The sequence below is a fragment of the Rhinolophus hipposideros genome, assembly GCF_964194185.1.
Source record: "Rhinolophus hipposideros genome assembly, chromosome: 16".
NCBI lineage: Eukaryota > Metazoa > Chordata > Mammalia > Chiroptera > Rhinolophidae > Rhinolophus > Rhinolophus hipposideros.
The window spans coordinates 56214853-56238231 of NC_138062.1; the positions used below are offsets into that span (position 1 = coordinate 56214853).

A 23379-nucleotide genomic window follows, 5' to 3' on the forward strand; every position below is an offset into this window, starting at 1 on the left:
TGATCCTTTCCTGCCTGTACTCCACTTCCACTCTCCTGGCACACAGCTGACCTTAACCTACTGAAGGGCGGCAGGGTTCTTCCACGGGGCAGCTGCCACACTCCCCTGCGTGGCTCGCTATTGTTCCTGCAGCCAGACTTGGGCCATTTCCTTTTTGTCTTTCACTGTCCTCATTCCCTCCTAGACACCAGCCCTTCCTTTCCTGGGCTGACTGCCTCAGCCTCTAGGCCCGTGAAAAGAGTTTTCTGGCTCGGGAACACATTTCCTCATTTGCTCTAGGTAAGCATTACCTCTGAGCAACCTTGCTGTACTCTGCTGTCCTTGCTGAGTTGCAGGGTGGTCAAGGTCAGGCAGGGGCCACAATGCGGGGGTGCTGGCCAATGTCCACGTAAGCAGTGCGTGGGGAAGCTCTCCAGAGAGGTAAGTGAGCAGGGTTATCTGGCCCTACTGTTCTGTAGTCAGCGCCCCACAAACCCCCCAGAGGCCCTGAAACCCAGCCCATCACTCAGGGATACAGCCAGGCCTTCGGTGAAGAGACAGGGACATCTCTGGGCCCCTTGCACCATGTCATCTGACCGGAACATATCACCATGGAGCCTGAGAAGCATTATCCCTCCCCCGCCCATGGAGGGCTGTCAGAGTTAAGAGATTTGGCAGCAACTTCACCCCGAAATCCAAGTAAGCAGTGTGTTACTTTAAAATAAAAACAAAGTGATACTGGAGAGAATGATATATTTGCTATAAATTACGTCACATTGTCCCAGGAAGGAAGATAAGGAGGGGAAGCACTCGGGTGGCCATGAGGGCACAGCCAGGTGGCCCAGAGCTCAGTGTCACAGGTAAGGCTGGTCCTGGGACAGCTCCCACTTCTGTATGGGAGGAGCTGGAGTCACTGCCTTCTTTTCAGTGGCTACCACATCTGAGCTAGAAGAGGAATAAAAACAGATTTAGGTTAGGGCCAGGTTTCCAAACTGCAGTGTGGAGGTTATCTGAGGGGGACCACACCTGCCTGCACAAACACACCTGCTCAGGCTGGAGCTGGAGACCAGAGCGCATAATGTTTCAGAAAGCCCAAACCTCTCCAAGGAGGTCCGCCAAGGGTCAGCAGATTCTTGCTGGGAGCTGACCAGCCCCCTTTCTGCCCCAGGGTCGGTCTGCTCGCCCTGGCTCCTGGACCCAGAACCAGCTGTGAAGAGCTCGTCTCCTCCTCCAGCACCCCAGCCCCAAGGTGGACGAGCACCCCACTCCTGCTGCCCCAAAACAGGAAATTAGCAAAAGGGCCAAGCAATCAGGTGATGCATGTCCACTGCTCTTCCTTCCCTCAGGTGCATGCAAATTCTCAGAAATACAATTAACTGATCAGAAATTTAGAGAAATTGGAAGTTGATTTTTCAAAGTCTGATAGAAAAAGAAAAAGGGTTTCCGCAGCCCCCGCCCAGGCCCTCCTGCTGAGCTATCAGGAATGTCACCACAGCCAGTACTGCCTGATGCGGAGGTGGAGGAAAGGAGAAAAAGACACTTTAAAAAATATAAGCGGCTGGTCTCACCTGCCAAACCCCACCCCACTGCAAATGAAAAATTTCAAGTCTTCTCTGCAATTATTAGTAATTCTGTTTATGTGTATAATGTCTATGTTTTTATATATGATACGGTGTTTTTTGCCTCCAAATGGTATTACTAGTTTATAATATTTAATTGGATTGAGGGAGTAAGCACTTATATAAATTAAGAAAAAAAAATAATAGGAATTACCCTAAGTACTTTTCAGGATCATGCCATCTAGGAAAATGTTTGTATTACAGCCGGTTTAAGTTTTGATGAGAGAGAGAGAGAGAGAGAGAGAGGGAGCGCGAGCCTACTTCTAGAGTTATTGACGTTAAACATGGTATTTTTGTTTTAACTAGTTTTACAAAAACGTAAGTTATTTTTGTTACGAAATTTGTCAATAAAATAGCTTGAGTAATAACTGATTTTGAAATTTCAGAGTTAAGAACTAATAAATGAATGCAACTAAAATAAAAGGTTGATAAAACTTTTCAGTAATAATTATGTCATGTGATATATACATACTTAAACATGTTTTTTTCCAAAATTCTTTTGGTAATTTGAAACATTACAATTTTACTAAATGATGAAAAATTATGGAATATCTAGGTATTTTGAAATGACATGAAATTCTGAAACATTATTAATCTAAATTTACCTAACTTTTGGCTTATTACAGAGAAGCTCAAAGATATATTTGAATCTGTTAATGAATATGCCTTTTGCTATATTAGAAATATGTGTCTTAAAACCTGTGAATATATTTGCCAATGAAAGAGCCCATGTTTCTAAAGGTCACAAAACGCATTCATAAATTTCCCAGTCTGAAGAATGCTAATTGCTTACTTTTAGTTGTCATTACAAATGGAGGTTTCCAGGGATTAAGAATTCTAATTAAGATGAAAAAAACTATTATTTTTGGTAATAAAAGGAATAAGATATAGAAATACATTTTTGAATGAAATTAAAGAACAGTGATTTGTCCTAAGGTTGGTTGTTTCTTAATGAATAAGAGGCAAACTGAAGGGGACTGGGAAAGTTGTAGGTTTATAAAGAAAAATATTGAGGAAGTCCTATATAAATTAAGCTGAATAAGATTGGAACAAATTTAATTAAGTAAATGAATTTAAATATCAAAAGTAAGCTGATACAAAATTAGAGTTGGGTTTTTTTCTCCCTACTAAGTAGGGCAGGGTTTCTTGGACTGTTGGTCTGCTACTGATATTATGAAAAAGCTTTCTATCTAGAAATCAAAGATTCTGTTTTATTAAAATAGTTCTGTGTTTTATATTATTTTAATCAGGTCCTTGATTATTTGAGAACAATCTTCTCAATCCTAAGAACTAAAGGTTTGTTAACCTGTATTTGTTTGATGCCTTTTTTGTCACTTTGGGTAAATGAATAATTCAGTATTGTTTCATAATGATATGTGATCTTTTTGGTCAAATATGGTTGACAATCTTCCCAGGATTCAAATGAGAGATAGAGAAAGAGACAGAGAGAGAGAAAGAAGGGGAAAGGGGAGAGCCCTTGGAACACCTCAAAAGATTTGTTTTCTCTCCTTACAAAAGAGAAATATTTTTTCTAACTAAGGCTTAGTTTGGTGTGTTGAAATTATATGGAAGCTTTGTCAAATAAATTATTATATTTTATTTGTACACATATACCGTGCTTCCCCCAAAATAAGATCTAGCTGGACAATCAGCTCTAATGCGTCTTTTGGAGCAAAAATTAACATAAGACCCGGTCTTATAGTATAGTAAAATAAGACCGGGTCTTATGTTAATTTTTGCTCCAAAAGACGCATTAGAGCTGATTGTCCGTCTAGGTCTTACTTTTGGGGAAACAGGGTATTAATAGTACAATGGATGTTGTAGAGATTATGTCAAAATCACCAAGAGTTTACAAAGTTAAAGTTGTGCATGCGTGTGCCTCCCATGAAACTTCTCCAGTCTTCTGGCATGAACTGGATTTCACCACTTGCCATTTTATTCATTATATTCTTGCCAAGCACATTGATTTGTGTGTTAGACTGAATCACAAAGGTTTTTTGAGTATGGTGGTGAGTTAGAAAAAGTTGATTATTAGGCTTATCTTTTGCTCTGTACCTGTGACAATAGTAAAAACAAAACTACTTGACAATTTGACTTTTTAGAATAAAAGGAAGCAAATGACCTTTTGAAATACTTCATGCCTCGCCCTACGGAAGACTGCAAAGAACGTGGCTATTTTAAAATTGTATAAACAAGTCATTTTAAATGCCAGTAGTCTGAAAAATCTTTTCAGGTTTTTTCCTTTGATGTGAAGATAAGAAACTTATACGGGTTGGGAGTGTTTGATGGACAACAGTGTAGCTTATGACGGAGACTGAGACAGAGCCTTCAAAGACACGTAGATTGGCAGTAGTGGGTACTAAACTGAACACTCAATTAGGTGGTAATCTTCCCTGGGTGGGGATGATGATACGGAAAAGCCACGTTCTTTGTTGATTGCACTGTCAATTGCACTATGATCAGATCTGTAACTGTGTCATTTTAAGTTTTTTGTCATCTACAGACAGTTATTGTTTGACTGATGCTTTCTGCAAGTAGGTTTCATCTTCAGAAATATCCAGAGAGGACTCTGGCTTCTTTTAGTATACAAGATTTCGGAGAGGGAATTTTCAGATCATACCTTTGAATTGGATGAAAATTTATAGATAGAACTCTGAGAAATAACTGCATTCATGGAAATATTGGCAAATAATCAAGATAAACAAGAATTGATTGTGTGAGACTGAATGAACCGAGGATGATAATTTTTATAACTTTTTGTTTGAAATATTGCTGATTTTTAACTCTTTTGTTTTCCAGATATAAAGAAACTCGTTTCTTTGAAGCTGCCTGTGACTTGGAGCAGTTTGGTAAACTATGCCTTTGTAAGCAGTACTTAGATATGTACATTTTTTTCCCTACCTGATCCCTTCAGAATTTGTAAACTCTTAATGAATATTATTATTTTCATGCCAATATGGTTGTTTGCATGGATTCAGGAAGAATCTGTTCTCTTTATAACAGGACAATTGGAAACTCCTGGGGTAAGGCTTTGACTGGAATGTCATGTTTAAGAGAGACGTGCATAGACTCTGCATGTCACCAGAAAGCTTTAAGGAATTAAGATTTGACTCTGGAGGCCAATAAAAGCCTCTTGGAAAAACAGCCTGGTAACCTGCTTACACGGCTCACAGCAGTCTTTCCAGGTAAGGAACAAAGGTTGCTTTCCTGGGAGATGCAAAGAAAGAACTTCAAACCGTTTTCTGGAACCTCAAAAACCTGAGAAACTCATCCAATTCTATAAGTACTGCAGACAAAGTCTGATGGCAGTGACGTAGCCTGGCTTCTTAGCCTTGAGAGGTTAATTGAAGTTCAATCTGGAGATTCCTTATGAAAGTCCACCAAAGCAGATTTAAGGGAGCCTATGTGATCAATTGCTATTCTTGTTGCACTTATGTAAATAACAAGCCAATTTTATGGAAGCTAGGCTTACACAATGAATTAGTCTTAATTTTGTTATCTTTGATAAAAATGAGGGTGATTTTAGAGAGAAAAGTTGTTTCAATAGAGACCATAATGCACAACTGTGGATATTAGATTCTAGTTGTTAATTGTCTTCAAAGTTTTATTTTTTCCCTGTGGGCTGGACTGGATCCCGAAATATTCTGATAGAAGTATGTAACTGCAACCATCTGAACTAGTGTTTCATTTTTTTATCTTACCCTTTGCTTTGGAATTATTGAGAATTAAAACTGTTTTTTCTGAGCCTTGCAATTGCAGACTGCAGCTGGATGACACGATGTAAACTTGGGAGAAATCGACGATCTCAGTGACTGACACTGTGTAGGAGCTTTCCTAAGTACCTGATGACATCATCAGAGACACTAAAAGTGCAGATCAGGAGAATCTGTTGGATTGTCACTGCCTGCCTTCATTACTTTTTATTTGTCTCATTAGGGTACAGGTATCCTGACCTACTGCTTCTTGTACCATTGCTATGGTCTCTAAATTAAACACCCAGAAGGACCCCTGTAAGGCTCAAGGACCATGACGAAAGACGTGATAAAAGGGGCATGATAGGCAGACCAGTCTGATTCTACCCTACAGACTAATCCTCCTTGGTTGAGCCTGGACCAGTTGCCTTACTTTCCTCAAGATTGAGGGATGAATATAAAAATGGGGGAATTGTAACAGGGTAACATGCTTCCCTCAGAGTCCACCTTAATTCCACCCAGTGTTCTACAGATATGCTAATTGACTGGAGGAGTTCTGCCTGAGACTTGAGTAACTTCTGGTCTGAAGGACTGGGAACAAAAAGATTTGGAGATTCTCCCCTTCCTTGGATCTCACCTCTTGCCCCACCCTTCTCCCTTCCCTGGATATATGTAGGATGCTAGAACTTGGGGCACTCTTAAAGTGGATTTGAGAAAACTAGAAATCTCCCATCTCCTCGTGATGGCACCATTTCCATAAATAAAACCTTTCCTCATTCCAAACTCTGATCTATTGAATATTAAATATTTGATGCACTGAGCACATGGGCCTTGTGACTACAACATGGTGACTATAGTTGATAATACTGTATTGGATATTTGAAAGTTGCTAAGAGAGTAAATGTTAAAAGTTCTCATGGGGGCGGCAGGTTAGCTCAGTTGGTTAGAGCACGGTGCTTTTAACAACAAGGTTGCTGGTTCAATCCCCACATGGACCACTGTGAGCTGCGCCCTCCACAACTAGATTGAAACAACTACTTGACTTGGAGCTGATAAGTCCTGGAAAAACACACTTAAAAAAATAAATAAAAGTATATATAAAAAAAAAGTTCTCATCACACACACAAAATTTTAATTGTGTGAGGTGACGAATGTTAACTAGACTTATTGTGGTGATCATTTTGCAATATATGCAGATACTGAAACATTATGTTGTATACCTCAAACTTATATGTCAATTCTATCTCAATTAAAAATAAAAGGAGGGGCCCAGGGTTGGTAGATGAGGGTAAAAAGGATCAAATATATGATGATGGAAGGAGAACTGACTCTGAGTGGTGAACACACAATGTGATATATATCGATGATGTATTACAGAATTGTACATCTGAAATCTATCTAACTTTACTAACAATTGTCACCCCGATAAACTTTAAATTAATTAATTAATTAATTAAAAAGGAATACAAAATTGCAAAACAACAATACCTGGGCTTCTCCCAGGGCTCCTGAAGAAACCGTGGAGCTTCATCTGCTTTGCAGGAAACACACCCCTGACTTAGGCCCTAACTCCTACTCTGGGATGGGTGGGCATTAAATGAGTTTGCAGATGAAGATGCTTGATAAACGGGACCTTGAAAAGCACAAGTAAAAGAAGGGCTGGCTGCAGGAGGGGCGTGTGGCGTCCTCACCTCTCTGCTGGCTTGCCCGACACTAGCGCCTTGTGTGCAGACATGATGATTGAGGGCGGCATGGCTTCCCGGCGGCCGTCACGAGTGCAGTAGTGATTGTTGGAGAGCTTGTGGCTGGGGCCCACAGGGAGCCTGGGAGGAGGCTGAGTTCTGAAAAAAAAAGGATATCGGCATTGAAGCAAAGCCGTAAGTGCTGTCACCACCTGGGTGGACAGGGCTTGTCACCTCAGTCGTAGGGACAAGCTGCAGGCCAGAAATATCCCTTCCCTTGGTACAGTTATGGAGGGACATGCCTGGAGAGGGTCCAGGGCCTAGAAGCAGGTGGCAGCCTAGGCTTTGGATATCAAGGCCCTGAAAGGTGAGGTCTGGGTCTGCCCCAACGCAGGTCCCCAATTACCCCAAATGTGGCATGTATGGATAGACGACCTTTTGTGAAACCTCCCAAGGAAGGGGCAGGCCCAGACTGGACACTTGGGCCTGTTCCCACCTCACCATGGCCTCACTTGGCAGCTGTCTTCACTTCCATCTGCAGATGCTCAGGAAATGAAGAGGCCAGCTGTGAGGCTCTGCCCACTACCTATTCAATAGTCAGTAAACACTTGGGCAGCAAGCTCCAAACATAGCTCATTCTGAGGGGCTTCCTCCCCTAAGGCCTGAGACAGAACTCCTGGGTTTCCTGTAATCTCAGGAACTCTTTGGAGTACTCTGCTGGGATCAAGACTTATTACTCAAAGAGCACCATTTCCCCCCTTGTCTCCCAGGCCTCTGCGTTTCCTGCCACCTCATAGTGGCTGCAGCCAGAAATGACAGAGCTGTCCTGGTTTGAGCTAATCCTTGGGGCGAATTTACAAAGAAGCTGGAAGCCTGAACAGGAACTCCTAACCACAAAACAGGTTTTCCTGAAAAACAGAAAAGAGGGAGGGCAGAAAAGGTACAAAAAATCATAAAAAGATCATTTTCATTCAACCATGTTTTTAAATAAGCTTTTGGCTGATCATCATTTTGTCAGGATTTAAGTTTTTCTAAAAACAAGTGGCCATTTTATATATACATATATATATATGTATATAGTTATATATATATATAGTTTTTGAAAAAGAAATACAGATAAAAATAAAAATTTAATGTTCAAAGTAATATCCTGTGTGGAAGTTAGAATTTGTCTAACTCCTGGAGTGCACAGTCAACCTCTATAGGCAGGTCCATAGCTTTCTGCAACCCAGCTTAGAAAAGGTACAAAGAACCAGTGCCTAATGGAAAGGCCCAAATGAACCACTAGTGGGCGTCATTATCCTAAAGCTGAAAAACTACAAAACCATTTCTTCAACTGGCCTAACTACCCTGGACAGGAAAGCAATTTAAAACTTTTGGGGCTGGCCCGGTGACTCAGGCGGTTGGAGCTCCATGCTCCTAACTCTGAAGGTTGTCGGTTCGATTCCCACAAGGGATGGTGGTCTGCGCCCCCCGCAACTAGCAATGGCAACGACCTGGAGCTGAGCTGCGCCCTCCACAACTAAGACTGGAAGGACAACTTGACTTGGGGGGGAAAAAAAAAAGTCCTGAAAGTACACACTGTTCCCCAACAAAGTCCTGTTCAAAAAAAAAAAACACACACAAACTTTTCGTATTAGGCATTAGTTACACCGTGTAGGCATTCGCATAAATTTGGTTATTTTAATGCTACTTTTCTTCTTTTCCTGCTGACCCTCCATGACTCCCTTACTTTTGCCTGCCCTCCTTCATGTAACTGCTTATCCCCCTTTCCTCCATGTGTTTTAACCCCACTGCCCTCCTTCCTACTTCTGGCTCTGTTGGGCCTCCCAGCCTCGGTGCTTCCTGTTCCCTTTGCCCAGAATGTTTTTTTCAGTAATTATCCTTTGGCTACTTCTCATCATTCAGGTAACTCAAATGTCAGTCCCTGAAAAGAGACGGACTGACCACCTGACCTGAGGTAGCCACCCTCCAGTTTATTCATTTTGTCTGCAGAGCGTTCCAGAATCAAGTTTTTTTTACCTGCTGTGCTTATTTCCCTACTATGTTTCTCTCTCCCTAGCATATAAAACACGAGGACAAGAATTCTTCTTGTTCGCCCTGGTATGCCCAAGGCTGAGGACACGACAGGGGCCTGTAAAGACCAAGTCACTTTTTGGACATAAATGAGTCTGACATCAAGACACTGCAGGGTTCCAGTCCCAGCTGTCACTTTCTAGCTTCTGAGTGGATTTAAGCAAACGAGGTAGAATCTCCACGCCTCACGTTTTCGTCTGCAGCTTGGGGATGACAACACTAAGTGGCCGGGTCACACTGAGGGCTGAAAATCACACTCTGGATTCGCACGCAGAATTCATGCCCCATCTGGCAGTTTCCACGGGCAGCAGCCTCCAACAGAGCCCAGCAAGGGGGCTGGAGGCAGGCTTCTGACCCAGGGCGCCAGGGGTCTAAAGGAACACGAGCTTTGTTTTTGGTGGAGGAAGGAAAGAACAGCGAGTGTTTGGGCAGCGCGCAGGGCCTGCTCACCGCTTGGCGATCTCCTGGTAACGCAGCTGCAACTTCGCCTGCAGGTCGTGCTGTGGGAGGAGGAGAGGAAGGTCAGCCAGCTGGGCAGCCCGGTGGAGGAGAGGGGCAGCCCGGGATGGACACGTGAAGACGGGAGATGGGCAGTTAGCGACAGACATGCAGGTCCTATGCAGAGGGACATCGGGGGCGGGGACTAAGGAACCGCCAGGTCTGAGTGGATCTCCGGCCAAGGGCGGCGGGGGGGTGGCCCGGGCTGAAGAGGTCCAGAGCTGGGGGTCCCCGGCGGAGCGAGGGTTCGGGCTCTCTGTCCCGGGGGATCTCGGCACTGAGGCTTTCAAGCCCAGGATGCAGGAGGGAATGGAGGAGCGGGTCCCGGGCGCACGGAGTCTGCAGTCCCACCGCCCACCCCCAGCCCCAGTGCGGCCCTTCCCGCCCCGCGCACCCCGGAGGCCCAGTTTCGTAGCTTCTGGATGATGCGGGTAGCAGACGCCATCTTCCGTCCGCTCCTGAAGGGCGCCGGCGACGTCGCCGCCGCGGGGGCTGCTAGGAAGTACGCGTTGGGTCTCGCGAGAGTGCGGAAGGGCGGGGCTAGGACGTTGTATAAAAGCTCTTCCTAAAGCACGTGACTCCTCTCCGCCGACTGCCGCCGCGCCGCCATCATGGACACGAGCCGTGTGCAACCTATCAAACTAGCCAGGGTGAGAGGGAGGCCGGGTTCTGAGGGCCGGAATAAGGAGGGAGGGGGAAGCGGGGCCGCGCGGGCCGGGTCTGACCCCAACTTCTTTACGCCAGGTCACCAAGGTGCTGGGCAGGACCGGCTCCCAGGGACAGTGCACGCAGGTGAGCGGGTGGGGGCGTCCCCGGGTCTGAACCATGCCGTGGCCCCTTAGGTTCCCCAGGTCCTGCCGGTTGGAATCACAGAACCGACGTCCCTTTTATCCCAGGGCTCCTCGAGGGTCCGAACCCTAACCGAGGCCCTGCCAACCGGGTCCGAGCTCCGACGAACCTCGTTCTCTGGGTTCAGCCCCCCCCCCAACGACCCCCGTGGGGCTCCACGCCCTGCGGAGCCTGTTCCCGTTCCGAACGTGCCCAGAAGTGCAGCTGTCCCCTTCGGGGGCTGCTGCTGGGACTCGAGCTTTGTTCTCCGCGTCTCCGCCCATTTGGGCTTCCTTCCTTCCCAGCTCCACCTGCCAGCCAGCCTCAGTTTCCTTTTTTAAGTATCTCAGGGCCGGCCCCAGCACGTCCGAGTCCAGATGTGCCCACCTCGCGGTGCCTGTCCGTGGCCGCCCCAGGCTCCTTCCCGTCCCTCCCGCCCTCCTTGGGTCCCGTAGGTGCGCGTGGAATTCATGGACGATACGAGCCGCTCCATCATCCGCAACGTGAAGGGCCCGGTGCGCGAGGGCGACGTGCTCACCCTGTTAGAGTCAGAGCGAGAGGCTCGGAGGCTGCGCTGAATTAAAGTCCGGTGAGTCCAGTACTGGAGTGGGGGAACTGAGAGCCGGTCCGTTAGACTCCAAGCTGTTGGTGGGGAGGCTTTGCCAAGCCCAAGGGTGAGGGCCCGTGGCGGGGGTGGGGATGGAGAAGGGGTCTGCAGAAACTGGCAAGGCGGGGGAGGCCTGCCAGCGTCTCGTGCTTGGGTCTCTTTCCAGGGTCCCGGATGTTTGGGTCCACCACTCGGCCTACAGGGATGATCCTCAACTGTCAATAAAGCGTTTGTGTTGTATATAAACTCAGGTTTTTTCTGGGTTGTCACTAGGTCTATAAAACCTTCCAGTGGAACACCCAGGTGGTCACTCTGGAAACCTCTGAGGGGGTTCTTCCCCAACAAGGCATTTTCTTTCTGAGAAGAGGGAACCGTGTGTTTATATGCCCCTGAAACAAGACACGCGTTTAGCTAGGAATGTTTTATTAGGGATGGAAGTTGGGCCACAGCTAGCATCTGGACAGTGCACCCTGCTGTACCCGAGGCTGAGGTCGGGTTGGGGGTAATGATCTCTTCACTCCCCCATCAGGGTCCGTTGTGCCAGGCTGCTCACTGAGACTGAGGGTCCTCTCCATTGTCACTGCTTCCTCTTTCACCAGGCATGGCCGTGGGGGAGTCAGGGGATGACTGGTGAGAGAGAGAGGTGTGTGTGTGGGGGGGCTCCTGTCACAGTCTCTTGGCAGGACGTTGTGGGTTTCAGCCCCCTTGGACTCAGGGATGCCTAACCTAGTAGAGCTCTTGTTTCTGTCCATTGTGGTCTTGTCTAAGGAGGAACCCCACCCTTTACAGTGCAGCCAGGCTGCCCGGGTGTGAATCCCACCTCTGCCCCATCTGACCTGGAAGAGGCACGTGACCTCCATTCCTCTTTTCCCACATCTCTACAGGAGAGAGCACGATGGGCAGGTTGATGGAGTTTAATTATGCAAATGCTGAGAATAGCCTGGCATTTGCTTTTTGAGGATAAGCTCTCTCCCTTGGGGACGTACTGAGTGTTCCCCTCACTGCCTGCTGCTGGCAAACTCGTCCAGTCTCCAGTTCTGAAGTTCTGTGACTTGCAGGGAGCCTGCATCCTCTTTCTCCACCAGGCCTAACTCCAAAGGGTCCAAAGGCAGTTATAGCTCTCCTTGATTATATGTCACTTTCCCTCTGCAGGCCTCAGGCTCATGATTTGTAAAGTGGAGGAGTGTCAGCCACATACGGGATTCAGACCCAGCTTCCCCATCCCTGGTTCTCCCCTGGGGGCAGGAAGGAGGTCTTCCTAGGGCCCACTTGGTAATCTCCCCCATGTGCTGCTAGAAAGCTTTGTTGCTTGGGGCTGGGGCTGCACTCACCAGAGGACTAGGCTGGCTCGAGCTCAGGTGGGCGTGCAGTAGAGCGGCCACCTCATCCTGCTCAGCCTCCAGGGCCATGGCCAGGGCACTGGTGCCCTCCTGAAGGATAATAGGGACAATCAGGCCCCTGAGCCAAGGTGTGGATACCCTGCCAGCCTCCACCCACCAGCCCCATTGGTGGCTCACATTGTCCAGGAGGGCAGGATCACAGCCTGGCTGGGCCAGCAACAACCTGACGGTGTCCAGGCGCCCATACTCACTAGCACACATCAGTGCTGTGGCCCCATCCGCATCTTGTACATTGACGTCTGCCCCACATTCCAGCAGGGCCGCCACCATGTCCTGCCTGCCGTGGCTGATGGCCAGCATGAGGGCTGTCTGCCCCGTCTGGGGAGTGGAGAAGGAGACAGGGTTGGCTCCTGAAGTGGAAGTGACCTTGGACTTGGAGCCAGGGAGGGTGTCGACGCACCTGGCTGGCCTTGGCATTGACATCACCCATGTGGAAGAGCCTGTGGACCACAGCCATGTCCTCCTTGTGCCCCATGGAGGTGAGCGCAGCCAACATGAGGGCTGAGTAGCCTGCTCGATTCTGTTGGTCAACCTTGCAGACTCCTGGAAGAGAGGGTCAGTCAACTGAGAAGAGCCAACACTCCCAGCCCAACCTGGTCCACTCACATCTCTCCTAGTGTCAGGTTGATCTGCGTAACGGGTAGTCACCATGGGTCATGACTGATCCCTTTGCCTATGAGGCTCTTCCCCCAAGAGACATGGTTCTTCCCTTAACTTCAGGGTTCTGCTCAAATCTCGCAGGGAGGCCTTCCCCCACCTACTTCAAACTGGTTTGGGGACTTGGTTTTGTTTTTTGCTGTATCACCCAGGAACTAGAACGATACCTGACACATCGTAGATACTCAGTAAGGGATGTATATTTTCATGACTACTACCCACCAAGCTACCATTACTCCAGAGAACTGTGCCAGTGGTCCACCTTGGTATGAATCCCCTCGTTTGCATATAGCAGCCAGAAGAAGATCAAAAAATTTGGTTCAGTCTCCTATTTGAAACCCTGTATCTCCTATTGCTCCTGGAATACAGGCCATTGTCATGGTCTCTGAGGTTCTGCTGTTTAACTTCTGTTCCTCTGGAATCCTCCCCATCCCCACGCCTGTTATATTGAATTGTGTCCCCAAAAAAGATATGTTCCTAACCCCTAGTACTGTGACTGTGACCTTATTTGGAAATAGGGGTTTTGCAGACATAATCAAGAGGAGGCCCTAAACCCATATCTGTGTCCAAGGAGATGGGGTGGGGGCAATGGATAATGGTCCCATAAGGTCCAAGGACTTGGTGTTGAACAGGAGACAGCAAAATGAGATATCAGGAGGTGAGTTGAGAAGGTCCTGGGTGTTGAGGTTATGGAAGGGGCATAATCAGTGACATCAGGGTCTTTAGGTGACCTTTGCAAGTGTAAGGCAGATGTAGGGTAGAGAACAAGGTGACGAGAGGAGCAGGTCAAGGAATTGAATCCTGGAGGTTGGAGCCATGAAATGAAACAGCCCCTACATGAGGATTGAGTGGCTCAGGATTCTGGGTGAGGCCAGGTTGACATGGCAGCAAGCAGGTAAGGGCATAGGGGATACTGGTGATGACCAATGTGAGAACCAGAAGGTCCAGTGCAACATCTGGGGAGTTGAAGCTGAATGGGAGTTTGAATATTAGGAATAAAAAATAAGGGGGTCCAAAGAGCCTTGGGGCCCTTGTGATGGCATTTCTGCCTTGCCACCTACCACAGCCCCAATTCCTTTTAAGGCAGGAGATTCCCAGGAAATATCTTTCAAGTTCATACATTGGCCCCTCTCCCAAGCCCCAGCTCCCTGAGCAGCTGTGCTCTTCCTCTGGTCACCAAGACTTGCAGTAATGAGAATGATCTGTGTGTTTGGGGGTGAAGGAGTGTATAGGGGACCTGATTCAACTTGCGAGGACTTCAAAGGACAAACCCCAGAGGTTACTAAACCTGAAGGAGGGCACCCAGAAGGGCTCTTGGTGAGCAGACAGTTTGTCTACTGTCCACTGCCCCCTCTGCTGTGAGTCCCATGGGGAAAGCAGCTGCATGTGAGAGGCCCACCCCCACCCCAGCACTGCATTGGTACCTGGTAGGCTCTCAGTACATGTCAGGGGGCTCATTAACACCTAGGGCTGTGTATCTGCTCCAAAGGCAGGGGATGAGCCAGTAAGAGGCAGGTGAAGCTAGGAATGGAGTCCCAGCCCAGGAGAGTAGTCACAGCCTGGACCAGTGAGTACTCAAGATTGGAGAAGCAGGTGACTGGACATTGGGGCGGAGGAAAGAGGAGAGCACCAGGACTGGAGATTTAGGGACAGGTGTAACCACTGACTGACCACCTACCGCAGGTCTCGCTGTTCAATATGTTACCACAGTTGCCCGGTGGTAGGGAGGTGATGCATCCCCATTTCACAGATGAGGAAGCTGAGGTTGGTGAGATTAAATAACTCCCCTAAATTTAGGTCGACATGATCCCAAAGCCTGAAATTGTGCCCCCCCCCCCCCAAAGTGAGAGTCGGGTCAGAGAATGCTCAGCGCTCTGAGAGGTCAATGCATCTACGATGGATCCTGTAACCCCCAAGGAAGGGTGGGGCCATCTGCCTGGCCAGTCTTTCTCTGCGTGCTTCTCCGGGTTCTCCCAGCCAAGACCTGCCCGGGCTCTCCTTTCCATGGCCCGCCATTGCATGGTGCCCTGCCCACCCCTCCTCCATGCTGACCCGTATCCAGCAGCAAGCTGGAGATGGCCAGGTTCCCATGGGACACGCTGTAGTGCAGGGCTGTGTTCCCGTTGCCATCTGCCAGGTTCACAACATACTCCAGCAGCTCGGGTCCCAGGCGCGCCAACGCATTCAGAACCCCGGCTACAGGCTCCGCGGGAGAGCGCCGCTGGCTCGACATTCGAAACCACTCCTGGGCCACAAGGCGCGCCGTGCCCTGCGAGGACAGGGGGAAAGGCATCAGCGCTGGTCCGGGTGAGCTGGCAGGGAGGGTGTGAGGGCGGGGCTGAGAATCCAGGCCGGGGAGGATGGTCACTGCTTGTCTGGGGGATGGGGGGAAGTGGGGACCCATGGGGCCGCACTCCTTTGGAGGGGGGGTACAGGAGTACAGTCAGTGTGCTTCACGAGGGCAGGGGTCTTCCCCCTCTGGGGAAGAGCCTGTGAGAGAACTAGAGTTGAGGAAGGCGGAGAGAGCATGGGGCTTGGGTCTGCGCTTGGGGTGGGGCCTTTTTGGGGAACCAGGGGAAATCAGCGCAGTCCCGGTGCGACAATCCCTTTGGAGAGCCTGGGATTGGTGGAGGTCCCTGGCGCAAGGGAACAGAGGGCAGAACCCTTCCCCAACTCTAGGAAACCGGACATGCTCTCTTAGGACGTCAGGGGAGGTCCCTGGCGGGCCATTTGTGATGGGCTGTCCCCACACTCACGCTGTCGCGGACGACTCCACGGGGCCGGCTCAGCTGCCGCTGCAGCGCTGCGCAGGCCTCCCTCAATCGCGGGCTCAGCTCGCACCTACCAAAGAGGCCGCGAGAGGTTAGGAGGGGTTAGGGTAGGGACGCGGGGCTGGACAGAGAACAACTGTCCCCACTCCGTGTCTCTGGCACCGCTCACCTCCCTTGCGCACCCGGCTGAGGTTCTGCCTCAGTCTCCGGCTCCCGGTCCCGGGCATCCTCGCCGCTGGGAGGCCCGGGAGTGCCGGACTCGGATCCCCCGCCGCTATCGTCCCCGGAGCCCGAGGAGCTGCTCCTTGGGGGCTCAGCAACGCCGTCCTCGCTATCGGCGTCACTGTCGTCCTCGCTGGATGAGCTCTCATACCTGGGGGCAACGTAGGAGACATCTGCTGAGCCTCCCCTTTGGGCTTGTTCTGCAGAGCTGCGGGGAGGGGGGGGGTGGCTGTCCCCATTCCCCAGATGAGGAAACTGAGGCTTGCCAAGACCACTCTGCGAGCGAGGGACAGAGCTGGGATTCAAACCCCAGTCCATGCTCCCGCAGATGCTGCCACCAGGAAGGGGAAAGTGCTCACTCTCCGTTGAGGACGCCAACAAACTGCAGGCTCTTGGGTCCCGGGCTGGGTTGGGCGCCAGGTGTACCGTCTCTCCTCTTCATGATGGATTTGAGGATGCCTGCCGGGAATAGATGAAGGCACTGAATTCGAGTTCCGCGGCCAGCAAGCCAGGTCTCCGCAAGGGGTCGGACTCACCAGCGGGCGCCGGGGCCCTGTCCCCATCCGCCGGTCCAGGTGGATTCCGCGTTAGGGGAAGGGCCTCCGCGAGGGACTCGGTTTGCGTGGCCTTCTCGGTACAATCCCACGGGGTCTGGGTGGCAGCCTCGCGCCGTTGAAGTGGGGCCGCCGCCGCCTCCTCCTCCTCCGCAGTCTCGCGGGCCTCCTCCAGCTCTCGCAGCCGGCCCCGCAGGAGCTCGCTCACCCCGCGCTGGTGCTCCAGGCTGCTGCGCAGCAGCTCCAGCTCGCGCTCGGCGGCGGCGGGCAGCCCCAGCAGCGCCTCGGTCACCCACGCGTCCGCCTCAAAGGTCTCGGGAGCCGCCTCCACGCTGGCCTCCCGGATCTCCGGTACTGCCTGGGATCCCGCCTCTTGGGTCCCCAGTACGGCCTGGGTTCCCGCATCCCGCGTCTGGGGCGACCCAGAGGGAGTCTCCGCCGCCCTGTCGACCTGGAGTGCGCCATCGCTGCGCCTCGGAGCCTCCTCGTCCGGGCCGTTGGCCCGGGGGCTGGCCCTGGCGCGAACGCCGCGCTCGGAGGTGGCCAGGCGTTCGGTGAGCCGCCGCAGCTGAGCGAGCTTGTCCGGGCGCGCCTCGGTCTCCCCGTCGGTGTCTGGCTGCGGGTGCCCAGCCAGCAGCCGCGCCTTCTCAGCGCGCAGCGCGCGCACCTGCTCCTGCAGCTCCGGGAGCGCGCGCGCCTGGTCCTCGAGCTCGCGCAGGCGCCGCAGCGCCGCGGCCATTTGCTCGCGCACCAGCTGCAGTTGCACCGGCCCGGGCGAGGCAGGGGCGGGATGGGGGGCGGAGCCTAGGGCTGGGCTGCTGCGGCCGGACTCGCGAGGGCTGCGCGCGCGCTCGTGTGCCTGCGCCAGCTCCAGCCGCCGGCTAGTCTCCAGGAGTGTGTCCTCCACGCGCGGGTTGCGCACCGGCGTTCGTGGCGACAGCGGCGGCAGCACCAGGAACCCCGAGGGCGCGCCCGGGGAGAGTGCGCCCGACGCTCCTCCGTCATCGCTAGCCAGGGACTCGCTGGATGTCCAGGCCCCTGGGCTGCGCGCGCCCGCGAGACTGGCCCGGGGTGCGCGGGGACGGCGCGCCGGCGGGGGACCGGGAGCGCGGCGGGCGACCGGGCCGCGCTCCAGCTCCTCCACGTACTTGAGGAAGTCCAGGTCCAAGTGGAAGCCATAGGGCGTCTCCACCGCGTATGGCGAGCTCGGGCTGCGGGAGCCCCCGATCGGGCCGGGGCACAGGCGAGAGTCGCCCAGGTCTGCGGGCATGACGGGCATGAGGGGTGTCAGAACAGGGGGACCCGGGAACGAACGTACAAACCGAGCGCGTTCCCCACCCCACCACGACACACCTGCCGGGCTCCACCTGCACCAAACTCCATACCTGCCATTGCTCACAGGTACACCCGAGGCTCAAATGCCTATCTGCGCCCAAATAATCACGCAAACACGCGTTTATTGAGCGCCTACGGTGTGCCAAGCACTTTTCTAGGAGCTGGGCACACCGCAGCGAACAAGATAGACAACATCCCTGCCGCCTTGTAGGAGACAGAAAAATAAACACGATCACTACAAATGGTGCTTCGGGCAATCATAAGATGAAATATAGAGTAACTGGAGGAGGCATGACTTTGGCTTTTGTTGTCAGAACCTGCCGAGGGAACTTATCAGTTGAGCCCTGAACGATGAGGAGAAATCAGCTGGGGTCAGAAGGACCCTAAAAGAAAACAGCTGATGCAAAGGCCTTGGGGTGGAGTGAGCAGGGTGGGCTGGAGTAACAGAAGGGTGGAGGGGAGGGTGTACAGAGCAGTGAGGAAAGGGAGAGGAGAGAGTAGGAGAGGTGGGCTGGGGCCAGGCAGTGGGGGGCCTCCTGGGCCACCATGAGGAGTTGGATTATATTCCGCATGCCGTAGGGTGGTACAGGAGGGTGTTAAGCAGTGCCAAAATATTAGCCTTATGGACCTTTAGAAAGGGCCCTGTGGCCACCATGCAAAGGAGGGAACTGCAAGGCTGTGTCCATACACTGGCACGAAGTTTGGGTCTATGCACACATGTATCCCATTTTGCACACTCACCAGGCAGGTTCTGATTCAGGGCAAACTTGGCCATGTTTCCTGGAGTAGCCACCAGACACACCCTGAAAAAGACCCCCAAAGGGGATGAGGGTAGAGTCAGGCAGGCCCTGTCCCTCTGGGGACTGCCTGGATTCTGAGTGAGTAAACAGAGTCGAGCTACCTACCCCCACATACCATGTTCTCTTTTCCCTCCTCCCTCAAGAGGCCTTGAAACTTTTGAATAAATGAATATGGGGACCCCCAGGTGCCAAACCTCAGCCTGCTGGACAAGAGGAGGCAGGAAAGGCATCAAAACAAGAGGGGAAAGTGATCAAGAGAACAAGAATAGCTGGGGACCAGGGTGGGGGTGGGTGTCATTTCAGACCTGCTGCGTTTTCTGTCAGTCCCTGGAGAAAATCAGAAATTAATGCTCAAAGTAGTGGAATGTGAATCTTCAGAAGAGGAAGCAAGAGTTGGAAGCCCTTCATGGGCTCATTAAGAACTCATCTTCTCAGATTCTGCAGATTAAAAAACAAACAACACTTGAATTTTTTTCCTTAGACAAATGCAAACAAGATATACTTGTGCATATGATTTTTTACCAAGGTCAGTTGTGAGACCCTTGTAGGAAAGATGGAATTGTGGACCAGATACTCCAAGAATACAAATCAACGGATACCTGTCCCCCCTGGAATGTCTCTAGTGGAATGCCACAGGGACTTGTAAGAGCTTGAAATGGAACCACAAACACCTAGGTAGTCAAAGCTGTGACCATGCCTGGGCTGGAGGGAGAGTAACTCTTCAGGTGACATGATGGAGGAGCTAAGAAACAGGGAAATTAGGCCACATCTAACAATGTGATATTTAACAAGGACAAATATTGAGTCCAGAACTTTGATTCAGCAAGCACAGGGTGAGAAAAATAGGGCTTTAAGAGTCCACATGAAAAACCTTTAAGGAAGGGCAAACTTCTTGTATTAAGTGCCTACTGTATGTCCTGCCTGATTAAATGTAACCCCATATAATCATGTAAGGTATATATTATTATTCACATTTTCCAAATGGGGAAACTAGACATGAAGCAATTAAGTTGATTGCCTGTGGGAAACATCTACAGATTGGGCTCCGCTCATCTTCTGGGGACCCCTTGCCTGTCCAGCCCTCCACTGGCAGGTGCCTGCCAGACCCAATCTGTACTATTACTGACCCACTGCTAATCTGTCCCAATCAGCTGGCAACCTTCCTGGTCACCCCTTTCAGCTCTTGCACTCCTGACGACCACCTGCATGCCTGATACCAACCAGTCACTGAGCACCCAGCCGTCCACCTGATTCACCCTGCTCCACTACTGGTGGGACCCTCCCAGCCTGGATCCTTGACCTCCCGCACCCCCCCCCCCCCGAAGGCCAGGCAGGGCCCCTTCTAGTCCTGAAGCAGCTGTTTCCTCTCCCTCCACACCGGCTGCTGAGAGACTGCAGGTCAGAGGGCAACTGGTCATTACGGAGGACAGCCGGTGCCTCTCAGGACTTGTTTTTAGGAAACTACCAGAGAACAGTTGGGTCGTGGAAAAAGCCTGGGTGGGAACTTAGGGGTCAGGGCCTGCCTCACACACAGCTGGCTGTGTGACTCAGTGGGGTCAGTCCCCTCCCCAGGTGACCTGGTAATACCCAAATCCGAAATGCTGGGAACTCAAAAAACAGCTGTGGGCCATCCCTAAGACCCAAACCAGCTCTGACTACGGGCCCAGAGGCTGGGCTGAGAAATGGGTGCATGCTTCAAGAATGGCAAATAATAATAAAAACAACACTTTTTTTCCATTTTCTATAGACCAACTTCTAAGCAATTTATGGGTTTTAACTTAAAAAGAAAAACCTAACTAAACCCTCTGAAGTACGTTCCCTTACTATCATTCTCTTTTCCCCCATTTTACAGGTGGAGAAACTGAGACACAGATTAAGTGACTCTCCCAAGTCACATATAGGCAAAGGCAGGATTTGAATCCAGGCAGCTTTACTAGTGTTTCTGCATTGGCCACTTCACTTGATGGTCTTCTAGAAACAGCCCTCCCCTCTCCAACCCTCCCAGCCTGCACTCATGCCTGTCCCCGCGTGTGTCCCTGAAGGGTGGAGCGGGCTTACATCCTGCAATGGGGAATGGGGGCACCCAGCTGCCGACTCTCGCCTGAGCTCCCTGCCTGAGCTGTCACGGATCCTCGTCTGGCGCCCCCTCATTAGGCCGTCAGAGCCGACTCCATACGCCCCCACTCCCGCCCCAGGAACTATTTTAAGACTCGGAGCTGTAATCACGAAATCTGAGTGGTGGGGGACGCGGCGGGCAGTGCGGATCCCGGTCCAGGGTAGGGGACGTCTTTCTGGTTTGAGGTCCTGCTTGTGGCACCCCCTAACTTTGGGGCTGGACTCTCAGACTCCTGAGATGGGGGTGGACGCTGATGATGGTGGGAGGGAGAGGTACTCAGGTCAGCATCCACCACCCTCTCACCGCGCCCCCAGGACGGCCTCGCAGAGGACAGAGCAGTTTCCTACAGGAAACGCCGCTGGGCGGTTCCATCCGCTGCCCATTGTCTGCGGGCCCGGGGGCCGTCCGTCCCTCCCCGCAACACCATTTCCGTATCACCCCCCCGCCCCCCCACACACACACACCCAGGTCCACCACGAAGGACTGGATTCGGGTCCCCAAACTGTCCGGGAGGGACGCCGGGAAACGGTCCCGGAGTCGGTTGGGGAGGTAGGGAGCGAACAAGCCCCCCATGTGACTCCTGAAGGGCGGGGAGAGGGCGATCTCACGAATCCAGAGCCCCCCACTCTGCTCACGGCCCACCTGGGGCTCTCAGCGTGGGTGGGGTCCCAGACGGAGGACACGGCGTCCGCCCCGTCGCAGAGCGCTGCGTCCGCAGAGGGGCTGGAAGCGCAGCGGCCCTTCCCGGGGTGTCCCCTGATCCCCCTAGGACCCGCATGGGTGCCCGGCAAGCGGGCGCTTTACCTGAAGCCGCAGCCCCCGCCGCGCCCGCATCGGAGCCCGCCCCCTCGAAGCTCGGGGACGGGTTATTAAGGCCTTGACGCCAATTGACGGTCACTCCAGCCAACCAACGCCCAACACTCTCCAAAGTGTCCAATGGTGAGGCAAGGTGAGCCGTTACCGAGAATGTGGGACGTATCTGGGGGCGGGGCTTTGAGTGACAGTCCCTGAGAGCAGGCAGGGCGGAGCGCAGGCTTGGATTTGATGCATGGGACACTAGAGACCCGTGGAAAGTCTCTGAGCAGGAGAGCCACTGGGAAGGTTTGTGTATTTGGAAGATGCTTTGGGTGGAATCTGGAAGAACGACGCTCATGTCCCAGTGCCTGGGTGACGTACCCGGACCTGATGTTTGCCGTGGCCGGGTCTTTGCTTTTGCTGTTCCACCTTCCTGAATGTCTTCCATGCACATGTCTCTCCCAGTGGAGTCAGCACGTTAAGGACAGGAAACTGATTGATTTTGTTCATTTTTTTATCCAGTGCCCTGGGCCCATAGTAGGTGCTTAATAAGTGTTTGCTGAAAGAATGATTTAAAATTACATTCAACATTTTAACCCATTTGGAATATATTATGATCTAACGTGACTGTACAGATTGTTTTTTTACCTGATTATTTGAGCATCTGTTGAGCACCTACTGTGTACTGTGCACTGTGTAGGTCCCTGAGGGGACACAATCCCTGCCATCCCAGATCTCAAAGCTGAGAGGCAGAGACAGATTTTCAAGCTGAAGTTTATTGTAAGGGGGTGACTGGTGGGAGTTGAAGTCTATGGGATGAGAAAGGAGGGGCAAATCCCTGACCTGGAGGGTGTGGGGAAGCAACCTACAGGGGTGACAGTTAAGGAAGGATGCTCCAAATAGTAGAAACTGCATATGCAAAGGAAAAGAAGTAGGAAGTTCCACCCCTGGGGGACTTTGTTTGCAGGTCAGTGTGTTGTTTGCAGATCAGGGAGGGGAGCTGGAGGGACAGGCAGAAAGCATCTGAAGCAGCTCACACTTTACTGATCAAATGGAATCCATCCAGAGGCAGGTTATTGTATAGCAAATTCCCTGCCTCTATTTGTCCCAGTGCCACTCTGCTTTAACTACTGTAACTTTAGAATATATTTAAATATCTGATATTCCTCTTTTTACAAAACTCCTGGGTGATTTCCATTCTTTCTTTTTCTTGCAATGAACTGTGTGTAGAATTCTGTCGCGTTTCCCCATGAAAACTCCATTGGAATATTTAAAATGTTTTTATTGTGAAATAAAATGCACATACACACAGAGCCAGACTCAAGAAATCACATCAAATAAATGAATTAGTTAAGGAGTACTGAAGGGAGATTCTCAACCAGGGTGATTTTGCCCTTTGGGGGACATATGGCAATATCTGGAGACATTTTTGGTTGTCATGATGAAGTGGGGGTAGGGCTGTTTTTGGCATCTAGTGGGTGGGGGCCAGGAATGCTGCTAAACATCCTACAGTGCACTGGGCAGCCCCCCGCAACAAAAGATTATTTGGCCTGAATGTGGAAAGTGCTGAGATTGAGAAACCCAGCTGGGAAGTGAACATAATTGTAACCCCCACTCATATCAACACATTGCCAGCCACGGAGAAACCCCTCTATGCACCCCGCCCCAATCACAGCTGCCTCCTTACTCCACAAAGTAACCGCTATTGTGACTTCTTGTAGTAGTCACTGCCTTGCATTTCTGAATAG

At 51.2% G+C, this 23379-nt stretch overlaps 4 protein-coding genes across 6 annotated transcripts in view; 2 read left to right on the forward strand and 2 right to left on the reverse strand.

The window, feature by feature from the left end:
• The window catches only part of HNRNPM (heterogeneous nuclear ribonucleoprotein M), a 154539-nt gene that overhangs the window by 22935 nt on the left and 108225 nt on the right, over positions 1–23379 (forward strand). The gene's annotated exons all lie outside the window — the stretch shown is intronic.
• On the reverse strand, positions 716–10028 carry NDUFA7 (NADH:ubiquinone oxidoreductase subunit A7). The gene is made up of 4 exons (XM_081076254.1): positions 9941–10028; positions 9499–9548; positions 6982–7131; positions 716–924 (listed from the first exon to the last, which is right to left on the reverse strand). The coding sequence occupies exons 1-4, from the start codon at positions 9989–9991 to the stop codon at positions 834–836; spliced, it is 342 nt and encodes a 113-aa protein (XP_080932380.1). The 5' UTR covers positions 9992–10028; the 3' UTR covers positions 716–833.
• RPS28 (ribosomal protein S28) lies at positions 10064–11227 on the forward strand. The gene is made up of 4 exons (XM_081076270.1): positions 10064–10196; positions 10291–10338; positions 10830–10963; positions 11148–11227. The coding sequence occupies exons 1-3, from the start codon at positions 10158–10160 to the stop codon at positions 10950–10952; spliced, it is 210 nt and encodes a 69-aa protein (XP_080932396.1). The 5' UTR covers positions 10064–10157; the 3' UTR covers positions 10953–10963; positions 11148–11227.
• Positions 11391–21689, reverse strand: KANK3 (KN motif and ankyrin repeat domains 3). Of its 3 annotated transcripts, XM_081076061.1 has the most exons (13): positions 21641–21678; positions 19026–19158; positions 18662–18723; positions 17971–18124; positions 16568–17845; positions 16391–16490; positions 15979–16182; positions 15795–15879; positions 15091–15307; positions 12782–12924; positions 12499–12699; positions 12313–12411; positions 11394–11608 (listed from the first exon to the last, which is right to left on the reverse strand). In XM_081076061.1, exons 4-13 carry the CDS (start codon positions 17975–17977, stop codon positions 11531–11533), a joined length of 2412 nt encoding a protein of 803 aa, XP_080932187.1. In that variant the 5' UTR covers positions 17978–18124; positions 18662–18723; positions 19026–19158; positions 21641–21678; the 3' UTR covers positions 11394–11530. The 3 variants fall into 3 exon arrangements, 2 of the variants coding, with proteins under 2 accessions (XP_080932187.1, XP_080932186.1); XR_013995083.1 differs by lacking the exon at positions 17971–18124 and having other exon boundaries at positions 11391–11608; positions 12573–12699; positions 21641–21689; XM_081076060.1 differs by lacking the exon at positions 17971–18124 and having other exon boundaries at positions 21641–21689.